At 34.4% G+C, this 24809-nt stretch overlaps 1 protein-coding gene across 1 annotated transcript in view; it reads right to left on the bottom strand.

The window, feature by feature from the left end:
• LOC131849101 (adenylate cyclase type 6) overlaps positions 1-24809 on the bottom strand; it is a 186432-nt gene that overhangs the window by 139894 nt on the left and 21729 nt on the right. Inside the window, exon 2 of the mRNA XM_059199091.1 lies at positions 16629-16829. Coding sequence (XP_059055074.1) covers positions 16629-16829 — 201 coding nt within the window. The remainder of the gene's footprint in view (positions 1-16628; positions 16830-24809) is intronic.

Raw genomic sequence — 24809 nt, 5'->3', positions numbered from 1 at the left:
AGCATTAGAGTAATCCGAAAAAAGGGCCATGTATATATATATATATATAGATAATGATAATAACATAACAGAAATAACAACGATAAATGTGTAACTAATCTGTACCTAATCAAAAGTGCTTACAGGTGCACCACAACTAAATCGTCAGTGGCTTAGTGTATAATCCATGTTGGGGATTATTAATAATGGGCAGCACTGTCTCTATTGTTAGAATCTATTATGTCAACCCTAATGCAGTTAGTTTCCCGGGGAAATCGACGTAGTTAATTCCTCGTTAATTGGGCCCGATGCACTACGAGTTCTGATTTCATCCTCATTTTGTCATTTACTAGAAGCCTTCCGGCTCAAATACTAATCATTAGTGTACGCTATTTGAGCAGCAAGGTTCACTATTTTATTACTCTTATTTTATCTACTGTATAAATATAGTGTTTCACTAAAAGTAAAAAAATATATAAAGTACTATAAAATTTGCTTACAGTACGTATAGAGAATTAAGTATAGCTGTAGTATGACAGAGTATTATATTATATAGTAACATATATGTAGATTGATATAAAGGGTGCCCGGGCACGCGTAGGCGCCCGGTTGATTGGGTGATATGGTGTGTTGGGGGTCGTCATCTTCGCCGGCGAGGACGGTGTCGTGTGTGTTTGTAAAAGTGTGGACGGGGTGGAACGAGTGGGCCCGTGGGGAGGTTGACTGCCGTTATGGGGTCGTCAGGGTCAATGAGAACGTACCTCGGGCGACGTTGTCGCATATGTCGAATATTACTCCTCGGTGCGTAGTCGACCGTACTGACTATAAGCGGGCTAGGGTGGGATTGGTAGAGTCGAAGTAGCGTCGATCCGCTTCCTTCATAAACTGCTTGATAGAGGGCAGATTAAGGTTGCGGTGGAGATCTATGCTACGAACGAACCACGGCGCACCAGTGGCTCGACACAGAAAACTTTTCTGTATAATTTGTAGTCTGTTAATTAGATAGTAGGGTATGAGAGCGAATACGGGACTGGCGTTTGTCATGATGCAAGCCTTGTATAATATCAGCTTGTTGCGAAGTGACATTTTACTGTGCTTGTTAATAAAAGGATAGAGTCGGCCTTGTATAAAGGCGGCTCGCGGCGGCAGATACGCTTGATGTGAGGTCGCAAGATACTTGTATATGATTTTTCTATTACTAGTTCAATTAAAAATGAAATTGACAACATAGAAAATAAATGTTGTACAATACTCCATTTCCAGATGTTTTTACTTTTACTGTGCATTACTGCAGTGATAGCACTTTCGCTTAGAGTGGCAGAATATAAAGAATAATAAATTAAATTTGCTCCGCCGGTCTCACTAAAACACCACCTTTTGCGAAGATCTCGCTTGATAATTAAAACATTAAAGCGACAGAATTACTGTAATTATATCAGTGTGGATGGAGGGTTTCATCGGGCGTCAAGCAGCTTCCGTAAATTTTGTTGAGAAATGCTTTTTCGTCTTCAAATACGACCCGCAGAAAAAGGTTTATACTGTATTGTGCGATAATTTGTCTGTACTATATTTAAGACATAAATTTGTGGATAGTATTTGACTTACAAATTTCATTTCATTTATTAATGACTGAAAGGATTTGTGTAATAAGGTCAGGGGGTTTTTGTTGTCTTTTCATGTTTTTCTTCGATAAAGCATTATGAAATGGCATATTACATTGTTATGGATAGAAGAAAATTCTGTATTAGATAGATAGCATTTATAAATTACTATGTTCCTACGTTGCTGTTACTATGTTGTTTGTAAGGGTAAACCCCTTGAATGTGTAATTAATGAACCCCGTGAATTAATCACTAAAAAAACCCCTTACAAAAATAAAAATAAAATTCCTTTCAAAAATATTTCATTTAAGTCATAAAGGTCACTCCACTTTAGACTTCAGTTTTAGTCGAGGAAACTAGAAAGAACTATTTTTCTTTTTAAAAATATATTCTATATTATATATTCCACTAAATGTATACTTTATCTGAATAAAATCACAAATGAAACTGAAATAAACTAATATTCATTAAGATTACCAACTATTTCTGGAACATTCCGTATCTATCTGTAAACAGTAAAATAAGAAATTCCCTTATTCCATCACGACCTCTCACGTCTGCCTGGGATCACGCTAAACTAAGCCCCATTTCTATAAATAGAGAGTCAAATATCCTTTGAGATAAATATTAGGGATGGAGACGTATTTTCGTAGCTTAAAAAGACTCGTGAAGGGATTGGATTTACTGCGAGTTTGTTAGGAGCGTGTAGTATGCTAAGTGAGGTCACATATTATAATATTCATAGTTCTATTGCGGGCTTTGTTTGCCGTTCGCCGCTTTCGTTATAAAACTAGTTACGGACGATACATATCGTATACAATATCTACGTATTGGGTATACTGATATTTTTTATTATGCAGTATGTTTTTTATTAGAATATTGCCAATATTCTAGGCAATCGTGATCCATCTAAGTGACAATCAAAGAAATACCAGCGATACCAAATTAGGTATCTAACACCAATACAAACAACCATACTCATAAATACAAATGTTTGCACCGTGCGTGGAATCGATCCCGCGACCATCGGAAGTAAAGCGGAGTGTTAACCGCTAGACCACCGAGGCCGTATATAATATTAGTATGAATTCGCGATAAATGGCAGGTAATCCCTTTGAAATCAGTCCATATAATTTTATTTATTGATTCATTTATTTGCAAAAAGCATTACAATTAAAATAAGTGTTAAATTCAGATTTTATATGATTCTGCTTTATATTGTTTCCCAAATATAATTTTGTAATTTACATACCAGTGATATAATGTGATACTTATAACATTAATCTTTATATATCATAACCACGTCCACAGTAGCTGAGATGCATTACTACGAAATAAACATATAAGATGTTTTTTTTCTTCAATATTTCTAACATACCTATATACAGTATATTTATACTATATATATTATATCTGCCACTTAAAATCCAGATACGATTCCATACCACTTAAAAGTGATATTACCCATACTTAGAATCGAAGGTCCTCACAAGAGGCAGCGAATATATCGATAACAAATCGAAAGCTACATGAATGAGAAAGACCAAGACGGGTGATGTTATTGTCTCGTTCTATCTCACATACATTTATATTATAAACATATATCCTATTCCAGGACTTTAGGTTGCTGTGAATATAAAATTAGATTGGTTGATGACAGTAAAAGCGTATATGTATGACGAGATGATCGGTCAGTTGATGAGTCAGGGTGCAGTGGGAACTCTCCCTATTTATATAAACTTTCCGTATAACTCCAAACACAACAACAATAACTTCATTTCAAATAATGATTATTAAAATTAAAAAAGTACTCTATAAAATTCGGTAATTATGAGCTCCACATTTCTTATAAAAAAATAATTATATAATTGATGATTGTTGGTTTTTTTCTATTATATCATTGTTACTATTTATTAAATAACAATATATATAATTATCATTAAGCATAAATCATTATAGATATAACTATTTATAGATATAACTATTTATAGATATTATTATTTAATTGTAACATATTCAAAATTTGTTTTTTTTTTAAACAGTTATCGATTATAAAATATACTGTAGCCTTCGCAAATTCTAAACATGTAATGTAACTAGCAATCGAAAATAATAATTGGTATATGAGAACTGGCCAAGTTAGACCTTAGGCTACAGTATATTATCCTAAGTTATAAGAAGAAATGATATTTTATATTGTTATAAATACATTTCAGGACAGACCATTGAACTTGGCACCCATTTAGATCTCACCTCTTTTGTCGTAGAAGTCAACAATCAAGGCATATATCATTCTAATATTCTATTATCATATTAAATTCGGCTATCATTTCACATTTATGTTTTTGATGGGATCGATTATATTATTACCTGGATATAATATATTACCAACATTTAATTGTTGTATGCAAACAAATTCATTTCATTTACCTTTGAGGTTTAGACTGTAAGATGAGTAAATCAATCTAGATAGAATCTTTATAGGGTAATATAAAGGGTTCATAGTAAAGTGGAAACCAAGTTAAAAGATACTAAAATATATCTAAGATTCATATTACTCGAGAAACTAGCAACATGAACAAGTTTCCTCAACTTGAACTGGTAGAGAAAGCCTTCAGGCGTGAAGTTTGCTATGTATGCTAAATTTATTTTTGTGCAAAGGAATTATTTTTTAGTATTTTATACAAACTACGATACCCTCATCTTTTTATTAGTAGTTACTAGTTACTCGTCCCAGCTTCTCACGGGTATACATGTATATATATAAACCATTCTGTTGAATCGCTTTATCTATTAGAAATTTAAACCGCTTCAAAATCCGTTGCGTAGTTTTAAAGTTTTAAGCATACATAGGTCCAGACTTTGTTTTAAACTATGTAATAATGATATTCAATAGATGTTTTCTATTTCTTTCTTGTTTTTGTAGACTATTGTCTTTCTGTCTCTTTAGGAACGATTACTATGGTAGGTTCTATCCTGTTTAGAGTAAATAAATCTCTTTATTATCATAGATTTTAAATGCCACTAATGCCTTGTTTAATTTCACTATCTTATATGATTATAAGACTATTTAAAAGTGAGTACTGAGTTTATTCGAATAAAGATTATTTCAATATCCATGTCTTACTGTGCAATAGCAATTCGTGCAACCCAATCCTATCACAGTATCGTTATTCATTGCTTTATTCATGAGATACAATAACACGTTGATAATTCTGTGTTGAATGTAATAACGATGCGGATAATATATCTATAGTTCCCAGTATTATTTACTTTGTGGTATAATTAAACCCACAAATTTGCATATTCAAATGAAAAGCTGCCACATTTATTACTGACAGTGCTCGAAAGGTGTTAAACAAAATATAGGTAATTAATTTGTATTTACAATAGTAACAGAAAACCACAGGTTCAGTATTAAACCGCAAACATGACATATGTTATTTTACGAAATGAAATTAATTTATTCTGCTAAATATCTCGTGACTGTTGTGTGGTGTCGTTATTGTACAATTTTATAAATACTAGAGGGATTTTTTCCAGTCAGAACACATTCTGAAATGTTGAAATCATTGCATGGAAAAACGATAACTATGAACAATACAGGCGAATAATACAATAGATGGATTTACGAAGCATCAGTTGAATTTCTTTCAGTTATTTTCATCCGAAGCTGTCGGTTAAATTGGATGGTAGAGTTGAAAACTAACATATAAAAATGACATACATAAAAGCCTCATTTTGCGTAAGCGCTTAATCTGCAAATTTATTCGACCATGTGAATCATTACGTGGTTTAAAATAAATTCGCTGTCGCTGTCTGTCCCTATGTATGCTTAAATCTTTAAAACTACGCAACAGATTTTGAAGTGGTTTTTTTAATAGGTAGAGTGATTCAAAAGGGAGGTTTATATAAATATATAGCCGGGGCGAGTAGCTAGTCGTACATAAAAATAACTTAAATGTTGTAATGTAAATTAATGTACTAATAGATTTATTAAATAAATATATTCAGTTAAAATTTAACGCAGATGCAATTCTATTCAGTATGAACAACTTTGATTGCTTGAAATACAACCAGTTGTGAATTATATAATTATTGTAACATTGTATGATTACAATACTATATGTATTTAAAGAAATTACTTTCTAAACATAAACTTATGTTCGTTATGTTAAATGTTATTACATGGTTAGGTTTAATAATAACAGATTTATTTGTTGCTAAACTTAATTTTTGTATTTTATAAAACAAAATATATAGAAATTGCGGTAATCCCGAAAACGACAGTCGTGGCTTTATCGAACATTCCATCTGGTCGGTGTGAACGCAATACTCGATATGCACTTGTATTGAACTCCTTAATGCGTGTTATTATTTAATTTATTTTAGTATTAAATTACGTAATTTTTTTATACTTTGTTAGTCATAATATGCTACTTTATACTGCTGTTGTACCTCAATCATTTTTAATCATATCCGTATTTCCCTTAAAACCTCTTACTCATCAGATACATTAGATATCCCCGCTTCACCCGTATTATCTGAGTATATTTGAATTCATCGTGACTGAGCGTGGTTCGAGCGCCCGTTGCCTCCCAAGTTAATCATAACCATCATCATTTGTCGTCTGTAAAATCTAATTATATAAAATTAAGATTTGCTTAGTTAAATATATATATCTATTATATGAAACGAGCTCATATCACAGAGTAAATAGTTCAAATTACATCATCCAATCTTGGAATTCAGTCTATTTGTGAATTTAATATTCATTTCGTAATAGTTAAATAGTTAGAAATGTCAATTGTCGCGATCTCAGGTATCTAATATTTGAGATGTTCATTGAGTTACAATTGGAATTTTGAACTATTACGATGTACACTGAAGATCCAATTTCATTAGATATTTGAAGCGAAGCGATCACTTCGGTACAGGCGGCTTCATAAATATAATAGCTGGCAGATTTTAGCATACCTATAGATTTTAAATGTGTCAATACGAACTTGTGACTCGTTCTGATTTCGCTCGGATAGTCAAAGCCTACGATTTATATAATATAATTAATATTAATTTATTGTGGTTAGAATGATATCAGATTTGTGTTACATTTTTAATGATAAAAGTAACATATTATACTGTTAATAAATAAATAAATGTAACTCTGAAAAACCAACAGAGAAATTTATTAAAAATAAAGAAAAAATTGGATAAGATGTAAGAAAATTATTAATAATCATTACGACCAATTATTGTAAATAAACTTAAAAATTATAGGACTCGTATGGATATATTTCTATACTCGTATGTCGATAAACTGATAAATATACAGTTGATTGAAATTATAAAAAAAGTACATGCTTGAAATGTTAGATTTTTTTAAATGTTAGACCACCAGTCATGAGAAATGGTATATAGATAGATGTGATGACAACGATTATGAAGGTGTTATTAGTGATGCAAAGGGAAATTAGTCATCGTGGCACCAGAAATATAATCAAGATGAATGCATAGATCACGTACTAAAAAAGTTACAACCGACGTGCCTGCAAGAATATATTGAGTCTAGAGAAAGTGAATGAGATCTATTTAAATTCTAGATCTATACAACATTTGCCACTCCATTGTCTTTATCTACCCCATTAGTCTATAGGCGTAACTTACACTTATTTGAATAGAATAGAATAGAATAGAAAATCATTCATTCAAATTACTTTAAGCATTTTTGAATAGGCATAACAATTTTTTATCTACCGCTTATTCGAAAAGCTGTCTCATCACAAGAAGAATAAGCAAGAAACTTGTGTGTTGCCCTTTTAAATAATCCCTGTAAGTTCAGATTTACAAGTCGAAACGTGTGAATACAACTACCAACCAACACTAAGTTATTAGGGTCAAATATAAATACACAATAAGATTAAATCAGTCGTAGTGATAATAGCAGACCAGTCCCTACAAGCAGCACTCGTTCACGAGTATGACGGATGACCCAGCCATCACTGCGTACGACCATATTTTAGGGAGCCCAATGACCCGGCCCACCACGCCGTCCACATGTCTGGACATTTTAGTGAACATGACTACTCATTCCACTCGACAACGTCGTACTTGTTTTTGTACACTATTTTCGTATTTAAATATCTATTTATCACTTAATGGATTTATGTTATTTGGTGTCATTCCGCTACCATTAGCATCTGTTACACAAAACATACAGGTATTCACACAAACTGAATTGTCCATGCATATTATAATAATAATAATAATAATCTCAGGACAATTCACACAGCGCTATCTAGACCCAAGTTAAGCTAGCTAAAGCTTGTATTATGGGTACTATATAACTAAAAATAAGGTTTCTAATGATTCTCATCATAATTTTTAAGCATGTTTATGAGAATTTTCGAACATTAGTTCGTTTCAAATAATCGCAATTTACTGCCTACATCCCCAAGGTTACACGTTACCAACTTGAAATAGCAAATATCTTATATTTATTAGCATTTGGTGTGGGGTTTCGTAAAATAAAAATATGTAATTTAATAAATGCTGGAGCGATGACCTGAGACGTGTAGCAAGCAGCTACTCGATAGAGGTAGTACAGGATCGAACCTTATCTACAAGAGACGCCTATGTTTTCCAGACAATGAACGATCAAAATAACGATGATTGAAGTGCTCCGTGGCTCCGTGAATAAATAAATTTCCCATTTGGCTACACCACCCAAAAAAAAAGTTCGAATGAAATAATAATTTTGTAAAAAAAATTCAAAGAACAACTTATTACTAACCAGTTTTAGAAGTTTATTACTGTGTTGAAAAGTTCACGTTTAGAACTTACACAGAGTTGAGCGTTCTCATTTTAAACAATTTGATTTGTTGAATGAATATTCAGAAAGTAAAGTTTGTTATTCGCAGAGTGCGAGCTTAGCGGCGATAACGGCTCGTGCTCTTAACTTGGAATTGTGCTCAAATTATATTCAATCGCAACTACGTATGTTCAGCGGTTAAGGGATTACGTTATTAATCGACCACAAAAAGAGGAGTTTGTATAGTTATACACTGTTCTTTGATTGATTGGCTATGATTCTATGCCTTTTTTATCGATAGAGATTTTAGCAGTTTTGAAATTATCATTTACATTTCACAATATACAGTTTATAATTACAATATTTATAAGTTATATAAAACGTATCAATAGTTAAAACAATAGCTACTATAAGCTACCATTCATTTAGTTTTAATTTAATTTGATAAAGGCTAACGCCTGATATCTTTTAATGAGCAATATATTTTTATCTTGTTCTATTATGTTATAGGACAGACAATGCTCACGTTTATGAGTGGCACCATAGACTCTACTGAGATTACGCTGAATATAATTATTCAGTCCATGTAAATGGACTCCATTTTCTACGCTAAGTCTCTCATTTGATTCATTGTGTATGTAGAATGGTGGCTAAATTAGCAAGCCAAGTTCCGTCCAGAGGCATTGAAGCTTTCTAGTATTTTCGCAGCGCGCCCTAATAATCATTTTGAGAATTTACGGGCGTTAGGAGTCGACGCGGCGCGGCGGCTATTTTTATTATGATAATAGTCTTTGGCATTGGTGGTCTAACGGATTAGCACACCGCCTTACTTCCAATGTTATGTTCGCGGGTTCGATGCCTTGTATGTACACACATTTATATTCTTGGGTAGAATTCTTTGTAACGATCTGGGTACTTTTTATGTATGTATATTAAGCATGTATTAACAAAAACAGAAATTTAGTACTTTTATCAACTGTCTAGTACCCATAAAACAAGCTCTGATTTGTTTGGAACTAGATGGCGCCATGTGAAATTGTCCAAGTTATTCTTATTATTTATAATGCGTATATTTAAATAACTTTATTTACCAAATAAAATATGGTAGATAGGAATGGCAGACATAATAAGTAAACATTGTATATAAGTGACAATTTATTATGTGGTTGTTATGCTGTCACGTTTTCTTCCTGTTATTATATTAAAGTCTTATATCTACGCTTAGTATATATGTATGAATATTATATGTGATAGCCTTCCTGTCTCTTTATATGTCAAGGTTAGGAGCAATACATGGGTCTATATTTCTGCATGTTGTTTGAAATCATCATACTTACTACCGGAAAACGTCAACAATGGAATTATGGCGCAATAATAAAGCCATATAAAAATGTAATTCGAAATAATTCGCCGCCAACGCAACGCTAAACCGTAATACGGACTTACTCGGCTTCATCATAACTTGCTTCGTCTATTATTAGAATACAGTACCGAATTAATATATTTACTATTCTAGTGTATCTTTGTCTAACCTATTTTGAGCGCAAAGCAATTTGTTTTATAAGTTTTGTTTTTATAGACTATTAGACAAACGGGAGGGGACGCCCTAAGAAAAATAGATGGATTGTGTGAAAAATTATATGAATAAAAGAAGAGTATGCTCAGATATGACGACCCATAGAGAGTAGTGCAAGAGAATGACATACTGCGCCGACCCCAAATAATGGGATAAAGGCAAGGCAATGATGATTAGACAAACGAGCTTGCGACTCAGCTGATAGTAAGTGATTACCGTCGCCCATGAGCACCTGTAATACCAGGCGAATTGCAAGGTGTTACCAGCCTTTTAAGATGAAACAAGCTCTATTCTTGAATGCTTTAATATTGTATCGGTTCGGAAATGCCATTGCTGGAAGGTGATTATACAATGTTATCGTGCTTGGCTAAGAGTTTCTGGAAAAACGCATGGAGAACTGCCATTCATCCAGATGATCAGGGTGGTATTTTCGTGAATTTAGCAGTTGATATTATTAATCTGAACCTTAAAAAGTTTATGGTAGGTTATGTTTAGTTTATGGTATGTTAAAGTGTATGGAAGTTTTAGTCCTTAGAAATGGCAATTCATGAATGATTCATGTGTATAGGCTATGGTATGGTCACCTTAGAGGAAGATAGGCCATCAAGTTATATGAAAAATATTATACAATCACAAACAAACAATATCAGACCACTGTTAAAACTGACAAAACATAGTGACATTTCATTATTACTTGTCGTTGCAAGTAATTTCCTATGACGACCACTAGTCATATCTCAAAGAAAACTTTGTTATTCCAATCAAACTTGTCATCAGTTTATACGGAGACTCTTGAATTTAGTTTGGAATTGAGTCGAAAGTCACTTACAGATGTCATTCCAGTGTGAACGTGTTATTGCATGAGGAGACTAAATAAATCAAAAAGTTTATTATGCAACATAAATTGCTAATAAACAGTCTGCTCACCTCGTGGAAAATACATATTAAACTTACATAGAAGTCACATAGATATCAAAGAAATATTACCCTCAAAGGTAAACTATAAAGAGAGGTTTTTTCGGAGTGACTGAGCTAACAACGTGCAGCCATGCTGCAGGTCCTAGAAAGCTGAGACTTGTGATGTAAAATTCACTGGGAAAGGATTTTTAAACAAGCCGTTTTCAAGAGAAGGAAACATGGAAAAGCACATAAATATTTATATACGCAACTTCGGTATTACTAAATGTAACAATGTTGGGTACTTGATCTATTTATTAAAAATAATGAAAAATAAATTCACTTAGATTTAAACTCGTCATATGTTGTGTGGAAAAATTAGAATGAAAGTTTGTCAGAATAAAATGTAAAATATTCTTTGTTACTTAAGTTTCGTTCTAGTTTGGATATAAATATATTTATTGGAACTTATACATACTTCTATGGAAACAGGTTTATATAAATCAAAATATTATGATACATTCAAAATAAAAAACTGTTTACAATCATATAGTATATTAATATAATCATATATTAATATATGTTCAATTTGGACTCGCACTTTACAGATCTATTTTAAATTATCAAATGATCTTTCGAGTCTGTAGATACATAGGTAATGGTAACGACTGGACCAGTCGATCATGACAAGTACCGACCCGCGTCAATGTTCCATTGATGAGACTGTGACGTGGTTGTTCGTCAAATCGAACGAAAAAGCTCTCCTTGTGTACTAAATTGGTAAAAATAATATTATATGTATGAATAAACGCCGCAGTCCCATTGAAATTAAATATGCTGACGGCTTTGATTGAGGTCTGTACCCTTGGAAAGAAAAGGAAGATTGTGATTTATGATATAAATAAATATTTCTTTGCGATGGCTTTTGATGTCACCGAATCGTGGTAAATGTAACACTTAATTTAAGTTATCAATATTTTGGTTAATATAATCAGACTACTGTTATTTAACGACTATACAAGTAATAAACATTTTGCTTAGTATAATAATTGGACCAATCAGAAGTAGATACTACTATACGTTCTAAACTACTACTTTATAGAAATATGAAACATTTTGTATTTACATATATACTGCATGTAGAAAATACTAAGGCAAACAACCATACTAGCGAATATAAATGATTACATCGTACGAGAATCGAACCGCGACTATCAGAAGCAAGGTAGCGTGCTAAATTACTGGCCCAAGAGGAAACGTAATGTAAGAAAGCACTTTCGAGAGGTTGAGTTGACGATGATTCGCTTCAAAGTAACTTCTTGGTTAATTTTAATAGTTCCATGTGTTTCTATTACCGGATAGTTGGTCAAAAGTACAAATTGACATGCAAAGTTATTTTAATATCGGCCAGTTATGTAACTATAATAGAGATTGAGGTAGTAAATCTGTTCAGCGTTTGCCAAAATCGCAAAACCTTATCCGAAATCTTCTGGAGGAGGCTCTGCGTATTACAGCAGAGCCTCCTGTGTAAAATTAGGTATTACTAATTTATTAGTATCAGCAGTACTAACATAGTACCATCAGCTTAACCATGGCTTGTTGTTACTCCTAGTTACAAGTATAGATAACAAATTTATCACGTTGAGCATCCAACGGCAACACATGCGCTCCAACTTCGCAATTTTCTCATCAAAATTGCGTAATATTACGGAAATATTGTATTTATTGTCAATGCTTTTGATATAAAAATGCTTTTCACCCCTTGCTTTATAAGTTTACCTTTCTCTTCGCATAAATCTTGGAAAATCTTTCCTGCATAGAATATAATATCGTATGCATATAAACAACATTTATTATTTCACTTGAGTACGTCTTCTATTCACTTACTCCCATTTCATATTTTTATGAAAAGCTTTGAAATGTATTTACCTACATAATGACTATACCTATGACATTTAAAAATCACGGTTCAACCGACTTGGCGAATATATTACGCATTTGAGTATAAAACATTGTAACGAGAAATTTATTTTTTATGTTTGTGTTGAATGAATTTACAAAACAATTGACGGTTTTTGAATATTCTTTCAGTTATAAATAGCTACATTATTTCCGATTAATTTTGACAAGGAGTAATACAAAACTAACGGAAGACTGATAAAAATATATTATTACTGGCTGACCAGCGCAACCTCGTCTGCATCACACATACTTATCACTTTCACACATACTTTTCACAGATATTTAGCATTTATGTTTCGTCCAATTTACATATTTATAGTCTGTGTTATTCTGATATATTATATAAGCTATATTACTGTAAACCTTCATCAAAATCCGTTCATTATTTTTTATGTGAAAGATTAACAAAAATCCATCCATTCCCACAAACTTTCGCATTTATAATATTACTAGCTTTTACCCACGACTCGCATTTAATTAATTTTTTTTTTAATAAAAAGTATCCTATGTTCTGTTTAATACCTTTAAAAACGTGTGTACAAAATTGCATGATGATCGGTTCAGTAGTTTGTGCGTGGAAGCGTTACAAATATCCTTACTTTCACATTTATATTATTAGAATAAGGAATTTTGGATTGGAAAAGAAAAACTTAGTTTAAACACCCAATTATGTCTGTCAATATTATGTAATTGTCTCGATTCGTAATTTATAATGCCCATAAGCTGTTTGTAAATTTTTATCCCAAAATACCACCTGTGGGTAGAACTTTGCAACCCTTTGAGAGACTGAACCTTTTGCTTCCAGTTATAATTAACATATTTCAAATTAAAATTAATGTATCATTTATTATACCGTTACGATGGGTTGCGTATCTTACATCAAATATTTTAGAAGTTTCATTTAAATAATTTACTATTTAAATTTTACCTGAGCAATTTGTTTGCCAAGGTTAAAAACGGGGTTGAATGGGTCCACTGTAAACCACATGAGTAACTTATCCATATATCCTCCAATTTAAACATTAGTAATTCTAAGAAATGTATATGTAGTTATATTTGTTAGCAAAACTAAGAGTAATATTATAAACGGAACGTAGGTTTAGTTGTCACTGTTCACGCTTTAATGTCTTAACCAATCAATACGAAATTTCCTACATAAGTAGAATTTGGGGTTAAATAGGCTTTTATCACAGCCCATCATATCAGTCAAGTACCTAGACTAACTAATATAATTTAGAGAAAGAATTTACATTCATATATAGTGTAATTTAAAGAAAGAAAGAAATAGTATGATTTCTAGTAATATTTGGTCGACATGTAATTGGGCTGGCAAACAAGATTACGTCACATCGGACGGTAAGTGGTAAACGTCACCTATATATATGAATAGCACTATATCATCATGTTATTATATGATAACCGTGTTAGAACTACCACATGCCTAGCCATTTTGAAGGACTAAAATGTGATATCCTATAAATTCACTGCCTAATTGGATCCTCCAATAGAAACGTAGCTTAGAAAGTAAACTGTACGAGTGAAATAGGTACGAATGAGCAATCCTCGCAGACGATATTGGTCCCTGCCATGTTGGATTATGTGTTATGATTTCTTTTGCCACAATGTTCTATATACCAGGTATTCATAAAATACATGGGTGATTTGACAACCCTTTTATAGTCGGCTAGAAACAATCGGAACGGAAAAAGCTTTGTCGTCACAAGTGTTTTAAACATATCATTATTTGCTGACCCCTCGCCCCTGGACGGACGTGCAAACAGATTCCTCAGTTTATTGTTTGTCATCGAGCGGTGATCCGTTTGCAAGGGTCACGTATACTAACCTCGCCTGAAGTACTTAAAGGGAGAGGTTTTGGTAAACAAGCACGCCAAATAAGTTGCTTACTTATAGAGTTTATGCTATCAGTGTCGCACAGACATAGATATGAGTACCAGCCACTTTGGTTAGTGACAACAAATAAAAAAAAAACTATGTGCGAAATTACTACGATATGTTTATTATGCTTATTGCGCACCTCGTTGTTACTTCAGGCATTAACTAAAAATCAGTTTTTTTTATACCACGTAGGTGGCAAACAAGCATACGGCCCATCTGATGATAAACGGTTACCGTAGCTCAGCTCCTTGACCAAGAAACCACACTGAGGTATGACATATTTGCAAGCATTGTGCGTTGTCAGATAACACTGTAGCGTACATTTGTATATTGTCTATTTTTAATTTTATTAGCAGTTAGTTATACATTTATTGTTTATCTTCATATGTATTATTAGTTTATATATGGTTACACTTTTGGCACAAATGGTACAAATATATATTTATCTACAACTCTATATTTTCAGCCTGAATTAACCGCCAAGAATGCCTTTATATTAACTGTAAATTTTTCTTCTATAATCTTTGAAGTTACTATTAAATTATCTTCTCTATTTGATAGACAATATTATAGGGCACTGAGGTAGGCCCTAAGGTAGGCCTCTAAAATGGCAATGCATGCAGGGTCGGCCGTCACATGATAGCGTAATCTCCGAAGTAACATTCATGTATATAAGCGACGGTTGCCACTTTCGATCATAAGGTCATCACCATCTGCTTCTTCCTTCTCCCATTTATTTGGGGTAGGCGTAATATGTTTTTCTCTACCATTCAGCTGTTCGCAGTCATCTCATTCTTTACTCCCTTTCTCACCATATCATCTTTCACACAGTCCATCCATCTCTTTTTCGGTCTTCCTCTACCCTTATAACCATCCACATTCATATGTAATACTTTCTCAGGATATGATCTCATCATGATAAGGTCCATCAGCTAATTTTATATAATGGAATGTACTAGTTAAATGTAAATACATAAATATGTGCCCGTAAGTACTAACTTCGAAAACCACTACTTTGAAGATTATTCGGAGGTTCATTTATAAACTGCATTAATTATTTAATGGGCACCATTATAAAAAGGTAGCCGATGTAATTACGTTTGTGTTCAAGCTAACGGTCTCGTGTACGGCATTTTGGTACCGACACGAGGCAACTGTTTGGAAACTCGCCCAGTTGTATTCAAACGTATTTTATAAGCCGGGGTAATCTAATCTTCAAAGGTATGTAAACTTATGAGGGCGAAGCTGTGATTTACGCCAGGTATGTTAAGATTTGATGGCTTCTCTTCCTTTCACTTTTACTGTTGATGTGGATATGAAATAAGCAATAAATAACTCTTTACCAAGTACATAGATGTATACAATCTAAATAATTTATTAGTCGAATCAGATTTCTCTGTCTATCTTCTCTTTTAGAAACCTGATGTGAAGTTCAACTAAGAATCTACTTCAATTGTGAGCTATAACTAGTGCTATTTTTTAGCAAAGGAACGTGACGGTAAGCGATTACCGCTTATGAACGCCCTTTTACAGCTGTATTACGGGTGTGATGCCGGCCTGCTTTAAAGGTATTTGCTATTTCCTTGAAGGAAAAAAAGTCATACCCGTAGACAATTTAGTCTAGTGGCGTGTAATTTAATTACATTATTACCACTCATCTTGGCACTCATTCTCTTTTGTTTTTTTATTGGCATTCTTAATTGTTATATATAGTGGTTAAGATAGAATTAAATTAAGTTTTCAACAGTTTAAGTTTTCTTAGTTATCTAATTTATACAATGTTTAATCAAACATTTTCTTTACATAATAGAACCTCATTACAAAACTCATAACTAACCGTATTTGTGCTGAAAGAAACTAAAAAAGTAACAACATGTTAATGGAGTATATGGTAGGTAAAGGTACTTACGGCAGTAGGACTTTTCTTGCTACGGTTGGAGGAAAAATGTTCAATTACTTCCCAGTTGGATTTCTTGGGTGCGGGAGTATCTGCGGGGGACGGAGAGGCGCGGGGGGCCGCGGAGGGGGTGCTTCGGCCGGAGTCGTCAGTACCTCGAACTGGGGTCGCCGCTGAGCGCAGGGAGGCGCATCGGCGACCGCGCAGGGCATCCTGCAGGGTTAATGCAATCAGTTTAGGATCGGAGGAATTTTTTTTTATTGGGTTGTTTGGGCTTTTGTCACGTGCTTGGACCTGTAGCACTGCGACCTACATAGATCTATTGTGCTCGCCCTTTTCCAGAGTTCACTACCTAGACCCGTCAGGTAGCGAACTTTGAAAAAGGTCTGAGGATCGGAGGTAACGTGCGTGTGATCGTGGAGACTTTAAAGTAACCAAATCAATAATCTAATAGGTAATTATTAACAAGCGTTTCAGGTTAATGACGTCATCACGATCTTAGTCAGATTAGTTAGTTCGATCACCTCGTGGATATGTCAGAGTATACTGTAACAAAAAAAGTGTTAAATTTACCGATTTAAGGGTTTTATAAGTGCAATAATAAATTAAGCCCCATATACATATAATTAACCGTCTTGTCGTTGCATAATAATCATAGATTATACATATGACAGTATCAATAACATTCATTACAGAAATGGTTAAAGGACTGTAAAGATACTTACAAAATGTAATAACAGTTAATTTGTATACATAAATAATTTGTTATTGTTATGTAATACGACCGTAAATAATGTAACGACGTATATTATCAAAACAAATATAAAACAAAAATCATTTATACATATAGGACATTTTAGCCGGCAAAATTAAAAATTAAGAGGCTGGAAGGTTTCAGAATTTTTTACACAAATTTTGTGACTAGACCTTGTTATATAATATCACATATGTGACCAATTCCTGACCAATTCAACAAGCACAACGAAGATGTAACGATATGGATAGCCTTTTGGCACAAAAGTCTTGTATTTCTAGTATATATTATTAAAAAACAAAAGAAATAATTTAATCAAAAATAATTTATTCAAGTAGGATATTTTAGCCGTTTATGGACGTCAAGGTTTTTGGTCATAATATTTTTTCCCTAACGTCCAGTTCAGTATACAGATTCTGTAAGAACTGGCAAGAATCTCAACTGAATTTCTTTTTTGTACTTATGTATCTATGTCTAACATTAAATAAAAATCCCGTTGATGATCAGCTGCCACTGTACGTTTGTCACTCGAGTATATTTATTATTGTATATTATATCTATAGAATACAACCTGCCACTTTGCTTGGCGTTTGTGGACTATGAAAAAGCCTTTGATTCGATCGAGACGTGGGCTGTGCTACAGTCTCTCCAGCGGTGCCAAATTGACTATCGATATATCGAAGCGTTGAAATGTTTGTATGAAAACGCCACTATCTCAGTTCGCCTCCACGACCAGAATTCGAAGCCTATCCAACTGCAGCGAGGTGTCAGACAAGGCGATGTCATATCGCCAAAGCTGTTTACCGCTGCGTTGGAAGATGTCTTCAAGCTTCTGGACTGGAGCGGGCTGGGCATCAACATTAACGGCGAGTACATCAATCACCTTCGATTTGCCGACGATATCGTGGTCATGGCTGAGACCCTGGAAGACCTTAGCAAAATGCTCGAAGACCTCAGTAGAGTCTCACAAGGAGTAGGTCTTAAAATGAACATGGACAAAACGAAAATTATGTCAAACGTCCATGTCGTACCTGCTCCCGTAAAAAAATCGGAGATTCTACACTCGAAATTGTCGATCACTACGTATACTTAGGGCAAACTATCCAGCTAGGTAGATCCAATTTCGAGAAAGAGGTCAATCGTCGAATCCAACTCGGATGGGCAGCGTTCGGGAAGCTCCGATATATCTTTTCGTCCAAATTTCCGCAGTGTCTCAAGACGAAGGTTTACGACCAATGCATGTTGCCAGTGATGACTTACGGAACAGAGACGTGGTCGCTAACTATGGGCCCCATCAACAAGCTCAGAGTCACTCAGAGGGCAATGGAGAGGGCTATGCTCGGAGTTTCTCTGCGTGATCGAATCAGAAATGAGGAGATCCGCAGAAGAACCAGAGTGTCCGACATAGCCCGAAGAATTGCGACTTTGAAGTGGCAATGGGCAGGGCACATAGCTCGTAGGACAGATGGCCGTTGGGGCAGTAAAGTCCTCGAGTGGCGACCACGGACCGGAAGACGCAGCGTGGGAAGGCCTCCAGCAAGGTGGACCGACGATCTGGTCAAGATCGCGGGAAGGCATTGGATGCGAGCAGCGCAGGACCGATCGTCGTGGAGATCTTTGGGGGAGGCCTATATCCAGCAGTGGACGTCTTCCGGGCTGCGATGATGATGATGATGATGATATTATATCTATATAGATTATATCAACCTATTCAAAAATTTTGTACCTCTAGCCATAAAAGATCCATTGACGTTTTTTAAACGATACTTGCAAGTTAGCAGCAAGTTTGTCTTCAAATCCAGTATTAATGTTATGAATACGGGCGTTTTGGAAATAAGTGAAGATTTAGCGTGCGGTGCATAATTTTCTTTTATGTATATTATTACGTGTACCCTATTTAATTTGTCTTAAATATTTGATGGGTCTTATATATGTAATGTTATTAAAACCCTTCAAACACAGCTTGTTAATTATGTTCAATAATAAATAGCCACGTGGGTACGTGAAGATAATCATCGAGGTAAACGTACATCGCCTCGGGTAAATTGTCGTATATTAATTTACTTAATTAATTTAGAGGTATTTATTTACTTCACCAAGTATTAAATGTCTGTTCCACCCAGCACTGTACTAGTATCAAGTAGAATTAATAATCTATATTCAAATGAACTACTTATTACTGACGAACTCTATGGTCTAGCGGTTCACACCGCTTTACGTCCGATGGTAGCGGGTTCGATTCCTGGCACGGCACAAACATTTGTATTCATGAGTATAATTGTTTGTATCAGTCTGGGTGTTTTCTATGTATAATAAGTATTTAAAATATCCATGCATTTGTATCAGTTATCTAGTTTATAACTGATACAAATGCATGGATATAGCTAACTAGCTGTAGCTAGCTTAACTAGGGTCTAGATGGCACTTTGTGAATTGTCCTGAGTTTATTATTAGTTTTCGATGGTCGCGATTTCCCATGGCATTTATATTTGTGAGCGAAGGATGATATATATAAATATTATTGTATAATGGGCTGGTAAATATAATTAAGGAAAGATGGTTTATAGGAAGAAAGAATATAATTGGGTGTACAAAACATAAATAATATATTAAGAGATGCGTCGTGTACAATACTCATGAGTATGATTGTTTGTAACATATTTTGTTTCTTTGTATAATAATGTATTTAAGTATTTCTATCAATTGTCGATAACACAAGCTATGCTTTTTTATTTTAAAAGAAGTTACGATGGTTTTATGTCTATACAGTTATTGCCAAACTGCTCGAGTTTGTCAGCGAATACAGACACATTTTTTTCATAATGTAATATTGATATATTATTATACTATGTCATTTTATACATACTTTAACTACAATATATACTAGTCACTATTAGATAACTGCTACTTAGTGTATACATAATATACCGCTTTCCTAGTTTTATTTCTATCTAGCTATTCCCGCGACTTCGTTCGCGTGGAATTTAACTTTATTTTTCCAAAATAAAAGTATTCTAGGTTACTCCTTATTACATCAGCTACCTGCCAATAAAAGTCCCGTCAAAATCGGCCCAGCCATTTCAGAATTAGCCGGAACAAACAGACAGAAAGACAGAAAATTTAAAAAAAGTTATTTTGGTCTATGTGCTATATTTATATTCATATGCATCTAGTAAGAATCGGTTATTTCAATATTACAAACAGACAGTCCAATTTTATTTATATGTATAGATGACGACCATTCATTTTAAATACTTTTTGAAAATCATTTTCGATAAAAAAAATTATTCAATATTCTATTATATAACGTAGTTTGTCTCATTGTCTTGGTTAATTTGAAAATTTTACTATGTATTTATTTAATTTGTTATCACTGTTTACATTCACTGGAAGATTGGTGTTATTAATAAGAAATTCGCGGTAATTAGAAGACTATGACGCTCGACTCCTTTTTCTTCGACATATATCATTCATTAAACCAATTAGCTTATTTAACTAATTCAGAAACGGAAATTCATTTAATTAAACGCCAATTAAACTTGGTCCCATTAGTTGAACCGTATATAAGTGATGTAAGACACAGTATTAAGATATTGTTTAGGAATAAAATTCTAAATTCAATTATACTTTTCTACATTATTTCCAATGTTATCATATTAGTTACTAATGACGACTTTATCTGCATGTTTATAATACCTCTTTTTTTTTCGGACTATTTTAATACTGTTGGCCGCAGCTGGCCTTTACAGCTTCACCGGACGATAGAGAGCGAGTTCAGATGGCAAACCTGCGGAAGGACTTATGGAACGGCTGAAGGCCAATTCCACTGACATACGGGCATCGCCAGGTGTTCGAGCCTTGGCTCAGGCTGTGGTAATTTCGATTTCCATTTGAATTGGGTGGGGGATCGATCGGAGGAGACCATAATATATCGTAATATAAAACAGTGTCTTTCTCTTACATAAGTCTTCTTTAAACTTTAAACTTTTTGTATTATATCATCATCATCATCATCATCGCAGCCCGGAAGACGTCCACTGCTGGACATAGGCCTCCCCCAAAGATCTCCACGACGATCGGTCCTGCGCTGCTCGCATCCAATGTCTTCCCGCGATCTTGACCAGATCGTCGGTCCACCTTGCTGGAGGCCTTCCCACGCTGCGTCTTCCGGTCCGTGGTCGCCACTCGAGGACTTTACTGCCCCAACGGCCATCTGTCCTACGAGCTATGTGCCCTGCCCATTGCCACTTCAAAGTCGCAATTCTTCGGACTATGTCGGTCACTCTGGTTCTTCTGCGGATCTCCTCATTTCTGATTCGATCACGCAGAGAAACTCCGAGCATAGCCCTCTCCATTGCCCTCTGAGTGACTCTGAGCTTGTTGATGGGGCCCATAGTTAGCGACCACGTCTCTGTTCCGTAAGTCATCACTGGCAACACACATTGGTCGTAAACCTTCGTCTTGAGACACTGCGGAAATTTGGACGAAAAAATATATCGGAGCTTCCCGAACGCTGCCCATCCGAGTTGGATTCGACGATTGACCTCTTTCTCGAAATTGGATCTACCTAGCTGGATAGTTTGCCCTAAGTATACGTAGTGATCGACAATTTCGAGTGTAGAATCTCCGATTTTTACGGGAGCAGGTACGACATGGATGTTTCACATAATTTTCGTCTTGTCCATGTTCATTTTAAGACCTACTCCTTGTGAGACTCTACTGAGGTCTTCGAGCATTTTGCTAAGGTCTTCCAGGGTCTCAGCCATGACCACGATATCGTCGGCAAATCGAAGGTGATTGATGTACTCGCCGTTAATGTTGATGCCCAGCCCGCTCCAGTCCAGAAGCTTGAAGACATCTTCCAACGCAGCGGTAAACAGCTTTGGCGATATGACATCACCTTGTCTGACACCTCGCTGCAGTTGGATAGGCTTCGAATTCTGGTCGTGGAGGCGAACTGACATAGTGGCGTTTTCATACAAACATTTCAACGCTTCGATATATCGATAGTCAATTTGGCACCGCTGGAGAGACTGTAGCACAGCCCACGTCTCGATCGAATCAAAGGCTTTCTCATAGTCCACAAACGCCAAGCAAAGTGGCAGGTTGTATTCTTCGGTCTTCTGAATTACCTGCCGCAGCGTATGAATGTGGTCTATGGTACTGAAGCCTTTTCGGAACCCGGCTTGTTCGGGAGGCTGGAAGTCGTCAAACCTGCGCGCGAGACGATTCGTGATGACTCTCGAAAACAACTTATAAACATGGCTCAGCAGTGTTACGGGTCTGAAATTCTTCAGAAGCGATTTGTCTCCCTTCTTGAAGAACAGAACCACTACACCCCTTTGCCATGCTTGAGGCGTTTTGCCCTCGAGGATGACGGAGTTGAATAGCTTCTGGAGGATTCGTAGAACAGGTCTACCTCCAGTCCTCAGAAGCTCAGCAGTAACTCCATCATCGCCCGGCGCCTTGTTGTTTTTAAGTTGTTGTATTATATATATATTTTTTTATCATTTTGTACATAATTGTATATGTAATTGTATTTTCTGTGAGAGGAACAATAAAGAGTTTCATTCATTCATTCATTCATTCATTCATTCATTCTTTAAAAATAAACAAACTAAACTAAAGGTTTAAAACTAAACAAACAAACTAACATTCGCCTTTATTTCTTATGATTTCATCATACAAGCTACCGCGGCGATACCTCTATAAAATATTTTCTATTAATGAAAGAATTAAAAAAATATAGTCCAATATTTATTAAGTTCATCCACTACGAATAAAAATGCAATAGATTTTCTTTATAAACACAATTTTAAATAAAACGAGAGCAATTAGCGACAACAAGAAGCTTGTTTGCTCGATGATCAGATAAACGATAGAACTGCGTCGATAATCGGTTTGAGTTAAAAGGTTTAATATTTGCAGCGTCGCTCTCCGTACTTGTTTTGTTCCGTTTAAATTAGAAAAGGATATTATATCGCGCTGCATAATTGTCTGTGGTAGCTTTTATTGTACTTTCCATTTGATTTAAATAGAAAGAAAGACAACATTATGACCTTTATGATACAAAAAAGTACGTTAATTTGTATTTCTAATAAGTTTCTCTTCTGTAAAGGAAATACCGATACTAAACCAAAATAAATCCAATAATCCGCTAGGCTCGTCTCCAGCGAAACAAATTTCTTTATATATTTTTTTAATCACAGTATAGTTTTAACCCCTATACATTTGAGGTGTCGCTCTAGTTTAATTTATTTATAAACAGTACCCTAAAACTCTAGTTTGCCCTTTACTATATAAATTAGAATAGAAATGAAATTGAGTACTTCTCTATTATAATAAACTGAATAGAAATACTTTTTAATTGTATTTTTTTTTAATTATACCGTCAGGAAATTTTATTTGGAATGTTAGAAAAATAAGTAAGAAGCTACCATGTTGCTCTTTTAAACAAATATTGTATAATACTTTTAAGTACAAATCCAGAAGGAAATAATTTAGAAAAATATTCGCTGATTTATGACAAACTAATTGATTACGGACAGTTTTATACGAGGAATATACATAGCTATACAAGTACTGATATAACAGCAAACATTCACGACTTCCTTTGGAATGTGAACTTATATTATTAACAAAACTTTTATATTGTATATGTATTTTTTAGAGTTTAATATATAATTTATACTATATTTAAAATGTTGCTAACTTATAAAATATTATATAATACACAATAAAGTTTGGTCTATCAGGTACGACTAGACAGAATCATCAAAATCTGTTTAGATTTAGCTATAATGTTGATAAATACACATGTCCAAATGAAGTATATAGAAAAAAGGTGCGTGTTCGTTGATGTTAAAAGAATTGGTACTATTTATACTAAATATTTTAATTAACTGTCATGTTAGCTTTGTGGCTTTATCTCGGAGTAATCACACAAAAGTGAAATAGAAAACAATGTCCAAAACAGGGCTTATCCCCGAGCTACCCGGGCGCCGGATGGTCCACTAATTATCAAACTTTGCGAATTACCTTCCTAGATGTTCAATATTTATAAAGCATTAATTAAAGTTTTGTATTATAACTATTTAGCAGTTATAATCATTTGAAATTATTTTCCTGGCTCTTCCTGGTACGAACATTAATCGTTGTATATTACGTATCCTAAAAGAATGGATCCATCATCCTGTTATACATAAAATTTGTGTATCTATGTTAATTATCATCTCCTCCACCTAGATTTGGATTACATTTTTTCTTTTTGAAAATAATTGTGCCTGTATATCAATTGATTTCTGTATGATTACATTTAATTTGGATTCGATACATGACGTTACTATTCCGGGCTAAAAGGACGTCTATCGGGTACGCTGATAGTTTCTTAAGACTACTTTCTTTTTATAAGCGCGAGTACATCTAGAATTATGTAGGTT

This window comes from Achroia grisella, unplaced genomic scaffold (genome assembly GCF_030625045.1).
Source record: "Achroia grisella isolate CSIRO2021 unplaced genomic scaffold, CSIRO_AGI_Agris_v1 utg640, whole genome shotgun sequence".
In the NCBI taxonomy this organism is placed as follows: Eukaryota; Metazoa; Arthropoda; class Insecta; order Lepidoptera; family Pyralidae; genus Achroia; species Achroia grisella.
This window is presented reverse-complemented; position numbering and strand designations above follow the sequence as displayed.